Genomic DNA, 9,508 nt, shown 5'->3' with positions numbered 1-9,508 from the left:
CTGCAAAGCGGGGAAGGGGTGGCCCAGAGCAGGGATTGGGGATTAGGGTGAGGAGAGTAAGGCAGGACTCAGTCCCCGGGAGGAACGCTATGTTACTGTGTTACTGCAATATCTTTTTTCTTTTTTCTTTTTTTTTTGGCCACGCCACGCAGCATCTCAGTTCCCAGACCAGGGGCTGAACCGCGCCTCCTGCTTTGGATGCGCAAAGTCGTAACCACTGGACTGCCAGGGAATTCCCCAGTTACTGCGCTGTTTTTCAAAGTCAGAATGGGTTCCCAAAAGTTCATGATGGGCAAAGTATGCAAATGTCAAATGAAGACAGAATCTGAGGCTGCACGACTTACCTCACTGTCCTCACCCTCAACCCGGCCCCGGTGGGAGTGTCCCACAAACTCCCACAGCCTCTTGGCCCCTGGGCCAAGCCCCTGAAATCCCCTGGGGGTTCTTGGCTCTTTCCAGCTCGGGCAGGAAGGCAGCTCCTCCGTGTCCAGCCTGTTCCGCAGGTTTCCTCAGCGTCCAGCAGTGGCTCTGCCTGTCCCCGGGCGTCCCAGGCCCTTGGAGAATGTCCACGGTTCGGGGCTGCCTTGCCAGAGCCTGGGTTTCTGCCTCTCTGTGGCCTGGAGCGTGGCATGTGGCTGGCGAGGGGGGGTCCCCACCTCTGTGGTTGATGAGCGATCGGCATCTTCTGTCGGTGCCAGCTGCTCTCTGTTCCTCCCCGTCCTCCCCGGCGTCCCCCCCCCACTCGCTGCAGCCGGAAGGAAGGCTCTTCTGGGAAAGGCCACAGGGTCACCACTTCTCCCTTTCGTGGCCTCCTCCTGCCCCCACCTTTGGGGCCTTCCGCACCCGAGACTGGGGGTGGCCGGTGAAGGGACTGGGGGCTCCTCCTCCGGAGCCCCATGAACGAGGCAGTGAGTCAGAAGGGGAAGGGGAAGTAGGGGGCCTCGGCTGGGGGCTGGGCTTTCCGCTGGGTGGGACCTGAGTCCCTTGCCCGCCCGAGGGTGCTCCCTGCCCCAGCCCCTGAAAGCAGATCCCGCCTGAGCCATGGCCCCAAGACTTGTCCTGGTCCTCACCCTCACCCTCTGGTTGGGTTGCTCACTTTGCTGCTGGAGAGAAGGTATGTGGGGACCCGGGGGGTAGGGGGAGCCAGGGCACAGGGACACTCTCTGAGGACTGGACTTTGTCTGCCGTGGAACATTCTGGGTGGGGTGGGAGCTCACACACCTTCTGTAATGACCACTGATGGGAGGGGGTTACCATCCCATTGCATGGGGGGTGGAAACTGAGGCACAGAGAGGGCAAGAGCTACCCCAAAGGGACCGGGAAGTGGCAGCCACAGCCTGCGGGAAGGGAGGGTGGGAGAGAAAGAAATTTTAATTGTATCCATTCATTTCATGTGATTCAAAACAAAACCATCACAAAGAGGGGGTCCGGTAAAGCATCTCCCTCCCACCAGAAATCCCCGCCAACCCTAGATCCCCTCTGTGGCTCCTTGAACCTCAGTTTCCCCATCTGGAAAATGGGCTAATAGTTCCTGCCTTGGTGGATTGTAGCGAGAGTGAGAGATGATGTAGGTGCCTTTCATTCATGTACTCATTCATTCCACAAAACTTTATTAGGCTCCTAATGTGTGCCCAGCACTGGCTGGCAGTGAGGTGGGGGCCAAGCCACTGCAGGGCTTTGACAGTCCCGGGTGAATCAGAAGCTCACGCTTTCCCTCTCTCTCCGGGCCCCCCAGCAGCTCCCACCCAGCCCAGGGTGCGGTGCCAGGCCTCTAGGTACCCGATCGCAGTGGATTGCTCCTGGACCCTGCCTCCCACTCCAACCTCCTCCAGGCCCACGTCCTTCATTGCCACGTACAGGTCAGAGAGCCTGGAGGCCTTCCTGGGGATTCTACATCTGGGCTGACACCCTAGGATCAGGGCAGTTGGGGACTTAGTGAGAGCCTGAACCCCTCAGAATTCTAGGGCACCGCCAACCCTTAGAAATATACGCCCTAAAAGATGTACTGCGAGCCACACGTGGAGGGTAAAATTTTCTAGAAGCCACATTTAAAAAAGAAAAAGAAATGGGTGACGTTGGCTTTAATATTTTATTTAAATAGTATCTAAATATTCCAAATGTTTATCATTTAATATGATCGAATGCAATGTACTTTAACATGCTTATATATGATTCATATATTTAAACTTATACTATAAATTGATTTCATAGCATTTAATAGGATTATCTAAAGTATTATTTCAACATGTAATCAATACTTTAAAAATTAATGAGAAATTTTGCTTTCGGTCTTGTTATACTAAGTCATGGAATTCCATTTGTGCTTTACACATGTGTCACACTTCAATTCAGATGCTAAACATTCAATCAGAAATTATTTTTTTTTAAATAAATTTATTTATTTTTGGCTGCTTTGGGTCTTCCTGTTGCCGTGCGCGGGCTTTCTCTAGTTGTGGTGAGCGGGCTTCCCATTGCAGTGGCTTCTCTTGTTGTGGAGCATGGGCTCTAGGTGCACGGTCTTCAGTAGTTGTGGCACGCAGGCTCAGTAGTTGTGGCACATGGGCTTAGTTGCTCCGTGGCATGTGGGATCTTCCCGGACCAGGGCTCGAACCCGTGTCCCCTGCATTGGCAGATGGATTCTTTTTTTTTTTTTTTTTTTTTTTTTTGTGGTATGCGGGCCTCACTGTTGTGGCCTCTCCCGTTGCGGAGCACAGGCTCCGGACGCGCAGGCTCAGCGGCCATGGCTCACGGGCCCAGCCGCTCCGCGGCACGTGGGATCTACCCAGACCAGGGCACGAACCCGTGTCCCCTGCATCGGCAGGCGGATTCTCAACCACTGCGCCACCAGGGAAGTCCCCCAATCGGATATTCTTGATCTCTGATTAGATTTCATAACATTTGTGTTTGGAAAAGTAGATTCACACACCTGAGTTGTTCTAAGGAACTTTCCCACGCTTTCTGATAGGTGGAAACTTTTCATTCAGATTAGATGAAATAAATCAAAAAGTCCCCCTCAGTTGCATTAGCCGTGCTTCATATCCACAGGGCAGAAGCAGAACGTTTTGGATGCTGTGGAAGCTTCTGTGGATGGTGCTGAGCTCCAGGCTCTAGAGTCTGATCCTGGGGTGTCAGAACTCGAGAGAACTGGAATCTTATTATTTTGGATTCCAGAATCCGTGAATCGTAGACCTGGGAATGTTGGAATTCTAAGGCTGGAATGTTGACGTTCCAAAAAGCTTTATTTATTTATTTAAAAAACTGTATTATTATTATTACTTGGCTGTGCTGGGTCTTTGCTGTGGCATGCAGGTTCTCCTTCGCGGTGGTGCACAGGCTTCTCTCTAGTTGTGGCACATGGGGCTCAGGAGTTGTGGCGCGTGGGCTTAGTTGCCCCACGGCATGTGGGATCTTAGTTCCCCGACCAGGGATCGAACCCGCGTCCCCTGCATTGGAAGGCAGATTCTTAACCACCGGACCGCCAGGGAAGTCCTCCGAGAAAGTGTTAGAATCCGGACCCTAGCATCTCCCTGTGGGGTTTTACCCCCGACCCTGGGTCCCCCGGGCTCTGTGATGTTGGAGTGAGGGTCCCTAGGATCACACAGCCAAGAGCAGGACTCCTCACCTGCTGTCCCTACTTGGGGTCCAGGGCACAGGGGGCCAGCCGGAAGTGCTGGGACCCTCACAGCGCACTCGGTGTCCAGGCTTGGCGTGGCAGCCCATGGGGAGAGCCGGCCCTGCCTCCAGCGGACACCACACGCCACCAGCTGCATCATCCCTGACATCCAGATGTTCTCCATGGTGCCCTATGTGCTCAACATCACGGCTGTCCACCCCCGAGGCGTCAGCAGCAGCTTCGTGCCGTTTGTCCCGGAGCACGTCAGTGAGTAGGGGCAGCGGTGGGGGTGTGGAGGGTCCCCGTTTCTCCTGCTCCTCCCCTCCCAACACGCCCACCTCCCACCTGTCAGGATGAGATCCTGCCCACCCCTCTCGGATCCTGTGGGCTCCACCTTCACAATTCAGCAAGAATCCGCCCACTTCTCCCCTCTCCTAGGCCCCTACTTGGTCCAACCTGCATCACCGCCCACCTGGACCAGTGGCAGCCCCCTCCATCCTGGTCCCCTATTCCTGACCTCACCCCCATCCGTCCTCCTCACAGCAGCCACCAGAGGGCGCCTGTGAGCACTCAAGTCAAGTCCCATCTTGGGCGCCTGCCCTCTTGCCCACAGTCTGTCCTCCCCGCAGCAGCCACCAGAGGGCGCCTGTGAGCACTCCAGTCGGGTCCCCCTTGGGCTCTTGCCCTCTTTCCCACAATCTGTCCTCCCCAGAGCAGCCACCAGAGGGCGCCTGTGAGCATCCGAGTCAGGTCCCATTGTTGCCCTGCCTACAGCCCTCCAGGGCTCCCACCATCTGTTCCTGTCCCCTCCCTGCCCTCCCCTCCTCCCTCTCTCCCCCTCGCTCACTCTGCTCCAGACACACGGGCCTCCTCGCTGTTCCTCCAACACACCAGGCACAGTCCTGCCCCAGGACCTTTACACGTGCTGTTCCCCCTGCCCAAAAGGCTCTTCCCCCAGGTCTCCACACTGTTCACTCCCTCACCTCCTTTAGCTCTCAACTCAGATGTCATCTCCTCAGTGAGTCCTCCCTAAGCATTTTTTTAAAAATTGCAAACCATCATACATTGCTGGTGGTTATTAGAAAACAGACTGGCGGTCCCTCAAAGAGCTAAACATGTTACCATGTAATCCAGCAATTCCAATTCTAGGTATATATCTAAGAGAAAATGGAAAGCACGTTTGCAGAAAAACTTGTGCATGAATGTTCATAGCAGCATTATCCATAATAGGCAGAAATTAGAAACGACACAAATGCTCATTAACTGATGAATGGATACACAAAATCTGTCCATCCCCACAATGGAATATTATTCAGCCATAAAAAGGAGAGCAGCGCTGACACTCGCGACAACGTGGATGGACCCTGAGAACACGATGCTCAGCGAGAGAAGCCAGACACAGAAGGACACACTGTGTGTGATTCCATTGATGGGAAACGTCCAGAACAGGCAGATCCACAGACACAGAGAGTGGGTTCCTGGTTGTCAGGGGCTGGGGGAGGGAGTAATGGGGGGCTGACTCCCCACGGGGATGGGGCTTCTTTGGGGGAGATGGAATGTTCCAGATTAAATGGTGGTGATGGTTGCATGACACTGTGGATATACTAAAACCACTGAACTGTACACTTTCAAAGGGTGAGTTCTCTGGTATGTGAGTTATGTCTCCCAAACCATTGCAACCCACTACCCTCCTTGCACTCCCGACCTTTCTTCCCTCCTCTTTATGACCTTCGGATCTGCCTCTTGTGTCTTACCTTCTGCCCGGGGGGATTGAGCTCCAAGGTGACAGGACTACTGTGTCCCCCGTATCCAGAACATCCCTGGACACTCAGCAGACACTCAATTAATATTTATTGCTTGGTTGGTTGAATGAATGAATAAATGTGCCCTCCGCTGACCCCGCCTCCTGCTTGTCCATCAGTCAAACCGGACCCTCCAGAAGGTGTGCGCCTGAGCCCCCTCCCTGGGCAGCGGCTCCGGGTGCAATGGGAACCCCCCCGCTCCTGGCCCTTCCCAGAGATCTTCTCACTCAAGTACCGGATCCGCTACAAGCGTCATGGAGCTGCCCGCTTCCGCCAGGTGAGGAGGATGAGGTGACTGGGAGGGCGGCTCCCGGGTAGAGAGAAGAGCACGTGCAAAGGTACAGTGGGGTGTGGGTCACAGCTTGGGGTGCTGGTGTGCGACAGGAACGCAGCCCAGCACTTCCCATCCTGGGCATCTACCCAAAAGAATTGAAAACAGGGCCTCGAACAATTACCTGTACACGAATGTTCACAGCAGCACCACTCACAATGGTCAGAAGGTGGAAATAACACAAGTGCCCGTCAACGGATGATGGATGCACAAAATGTGGTCCCTCCACACACGGGAGGATCACTCCGCCATGATAAGGAGAGAAGCCCTGACACTCGCTGCAACGTGGATGGACCCTTGAGAACACGATGCTCAGCGAGAGAAGCCAGACACAGGAGGACACACAGTGTGTGATCCCACTGGTGGGAAACGTCCAGAACAGGCAGATTCACAGAGACAGAGATTGGATTCGTGGTTGTCAGGGGCTGGGGGAGGGAGAGGGGGTGACTGCTCATGGGGACGGGGCTTCTTTTTGGGGGGATGGCATGTTCTAGAACTAGACAGTGGTGACGGTTGCCCAACCCTGTGAATGTACTAAATGCCACTAGATTTCCCACCGTGGAATGGTTAATTTTACATCGTGTGAATTTCACCTCAACTGAGAGCACCGGTCCAATATATTGTTTTAGATTCTTAAAAAATAAAGGCAGGGGGGCTTCCCTGGTGGCGCAGTGGTTGGGAGTCCGCCTGCCGATGCAGGAGACACGGGTTCGTGCCCTGGTCCGGGAGGATCCCACGTGCCGCGGAGCGGCTAAGCCCGTGAGCCATGGCCGCTGAGCCTGCGCGTCGGGAGCCTGTGCTCCGCAACGGGAGAGGCCACAACAGTGAGAGGCCCGCGTACCGCAAAAAAAAAAAAAAAATAAAAATAAAAAAATAAAAAAATAAAGGCAGGGTATCAGTCAGTGAGCATATGCGCACTGCCCAGTTGTGTCCTGGGCAGCCTTGGATGCTGGGCTGAGGAGCTGAGTCTTTGCAGGGTTTAGGCTTTTGCAATCCTGTCCCTTAGAACCTTCCGCAACAGTAGAAATGTTCCACATCCACACCGTCCAAGACGGTAGCCTCGGGCCGCGTGAGGCTGCCAGGCGGTTGCAACCTGGTGAGGAGTCGAGGAATGGGCTTTTAACGTTGATGTGTAGGATTCATTAATTTAATTTTGTAAATGCTTGCAATTTTAACATCGGGACAGAATCTGCGTGCCACGAAGCTCTCTGTTTTAAAGTGCACAAGCCGGTAACTTTGGTGTATTTGCAAGATTGTACAGTGATTAATTAATCTAAATCTAAAACGTAAAGCATCACATCCGGCTGCCATATGGGACAGCTTGTGCAGAGGAAGGAGGGACATTGTCAGACCTGAACTTGGGAAGCTGCCGGTGGTGGCTGACATGGGACATGCCAAGGATGAGAGGGACCCCGATGTCGGAGGGAGAGTGTGGAGTGCCAGGGACAGAGGGGACAGGGCGGAGAACCGGAAAGGCAGAGCTGAGAGGGTGTCTCATTGGTGCCCAGGGATTTTAATCTGTGGAGGTGCCTGGGTGAGGACATGGAGAGGTCAAGGCCATCGAAAGAATTTATTACATTTCCCCAGAAAAGAGGACACGTCACGCCACACAGAGCCATGTGGGCAACTTTGGGACATCAGGAGGCTGAAGCCCAGGCCAGAGGTGGATTGGGGTTTCCTCGGGGAAGGCTAGGCAGGGCAGGTGAACAGCTTAGGGTTAAGCGAGTTTGAATAATTCCAGTGGGCTCTGGGCTGCAGGGTGGTCTCTAGTTGCTTGGCATCTGGCCCTGGGGTGATTTAGGGCAGGGTGGGGATTTGGGCTGGTGTGTGACCAGTAGAGAGAGAGGGGATGGGTGGGGGTGTGGACTCGGGGTGGATTGGTTTTCATATGAAAGGCATGTTCCTGGTCGACCGAGAATTGGCTGGCCAGGGAGGGGCAGGCTCTCCCTGCTCAGCAAGATGTTGAAGATGTCCGAAGATATACAGGGGGCTGCAGAGGGCATGCCATTCAGGATTGACATTGGTGCCCGAGTCTTGGAGCAGCAGCCCGAACATGGGGACGGAAGGCTTGATCGCATAGCTTCCTTGTTTCCCCTGACCCAGACCTCCTTCTGCTTTCAGGTGGGACCAATTGAAGGCACATCCTTCACCCTCAAGGCTGTGAGGCCCCAAGCCAAGTACTGCATCCAGGTTGCTGCTCTGGACCTCACTGACTACGGGGAATCGAGCGCCTGGAGTCTCCCCGCCGTTGCCTCCGTGACCCTGGGCAAGTAGTGGGGGTTCCCTGCACCCCTGAAGAGGGGCTGTGCCCTTGATATCCACCTAAGGGTGGATGGGACCTGACTGGCCTGGGTTCACTGCTGCCGAGTTGCTGGGCAACCTTGGACAAGTGACTTCGCCTCTCTGAGCCTCAGTTTCTCAGTCTGTGAAATGGGGATGTACTCACTGCCTCCTTTGACACAGTGCAATGTTTTGTGAACAGGGAATGTGAGATTTTTTAAATTGTTTAATTAGGAAAGGATCATTGTCACTAGAATCAGGACTCTTCCATCTTTTAACAGATCTACATGAGACCCTGGGAGGAGAGGACAGACCAGGACACACACACACACACACAGTGAATCCCCACGGCCACACACGAGGTCAGGGCTGGACCAGAGGAAGAGACGGGGCTGGGGGAGTCAGGGCAGGGGTGGTGGGTGTTCCGCCTGGGATGGAATGATGAATCCATTCAGTTCAGTTCAGTTTGGTTCACCTCAAAAGCTGCCCGGATGTGAGCCCCACTGTGGGTGGACACCAATGGGACATGAGTTCATCTGGGAAGCTCTCTCTGAGGAGGAGACAACACAGCCAGGCTCTGAAAGATTTTCTCAATCCAGGAGCTCCTCTGTACATTTCACTCAGGTCGCAATTCCAAGGTCACCTCCTCCAAGAAGCCTTCCCTGACCACCTCATCTACAGCAAGCAGAATAAAGACACCGCCCCCCAAAGATATCCATGTCCTAATCCCCAGAACCTGTGAATGTGATACCTTACACAGCACAAGGGACTTTGCAGATGTGATTAATTTAACAATCTTGAGGATCCTTAAAGATTGAGGATCTTTCATTAAGTTAATGAAAATGGGGACTTCCCTGGTGGTCCAGTGGTTAAGACTCCACGCTCCCAATACAGGGGGCCCAGGTTCGATCCCTGGTCAGGGAACCAGATCCCACATGCCTGCTGCAACTAAGAGTTCGCATGCCACAACTAAGGAGCCAGCAAGTCGCAACTAAGGAGCCCTCCTGCCACAACTAAGACCTGGTGCAACCAAATAAATAAATATATTTTTTAAAGTTAATGAAAATGAAGTAGAGTTACATTGTATTATCCAGGTGGCCCCAAGGTAATCACAGGTGACCTTATAAAAGGGAAGCAGGAGGTCAGAGGGAGACAGAGAAGGTGATGTGACAGTGGTAGCAGAGGTCAGAGTGATCCAAGACCATGAGCCATGGAACTCTGGCAGCCTCTAGAAGCTGGAAAAGACAAGGAAATGGATTCTCTCCTGAAGCCTCTGGAAGGAACCTGCCACCCATTTTAGACTTCTGACCTCCAAAACTCTAATAAATGTGTTGTTTAAAAATATTGAGCTTGTGATAATTTGTTACAGCAGCCATAGGACACTCATGCATCTCAAGTAGCCCCTTCTCATCACTTTCCATATGTCTCCCTGTTTTATTATCTTCAGATCATTTACCAGGACCTGAAAGGGGTTTTTTTTCT

At 53.4% G+C, this 9,508-nt stretch overlaps 1 protein-coding gene across 4 annotated transcripts; it reads left to right on the top strand.

Moving 5' to 3' along the window:
* The first annotated feature begins 240 nt into the window (after positions 1-240).
* Positions 241-9,363, top strand: EBI3 (Epstein-Barr virus induced 3). 4 transcript variants are annotated; one of them, XM_059060215.2, is made up of 5 exons: positions 241-1,114; positions 1,739-1,859; positions 3,702-3,880; positions 5,535-5,692; positions 7,868-9,363. In XM_059060215.2, exons 1-5 carry the CDS (start codon positions 1,042-1,044, stop codon positions 8,018-8,020), a joined length of 684 nt encoding a protein of 227 aa, XP_058916198.1. In that variant the 5' UTR covers positions 241-1,041; the 3' UTR covers positions 8,021-9,363. The 4 variants fall into 4 exon arrangements, 3 of the variants coding, with proteins under 3 accessions (XP_058916198.1, XP_058916197.1, XP_058916196.1); XM_059060214.2 differs by having other exon boundaries at positions 1,736-1,859; XR_010840580.1 differs by lacking the exon at positions 241-1,114 and having other exon boundaries at positions 1,437-1,859; positions 7,868-8,388; positions 8,651-9,329.
* The last annotated feature ends 145 nt before the right edge of the window (positions 9,364-9,508 follow it).

This window comes from Kogia breviceps, chromosome 4 (assembly GCF_026419965.1).
Source record: "Kogia breviceps isolate mKogBre1 chromosome 4, mKogBre1 haplotype 1, whole genome shotgun sequence".
NCBI classification, from domain to species: domain Eukaryota; kingdom Metazoa; phylum Chordata; class Mammalia; order Artiodactyla; family Physeteridae; genus Kogia; species Kogia breviceps.
This window is presented reverse-complemented; position numbering and strand designations above follow the sequence as displayed.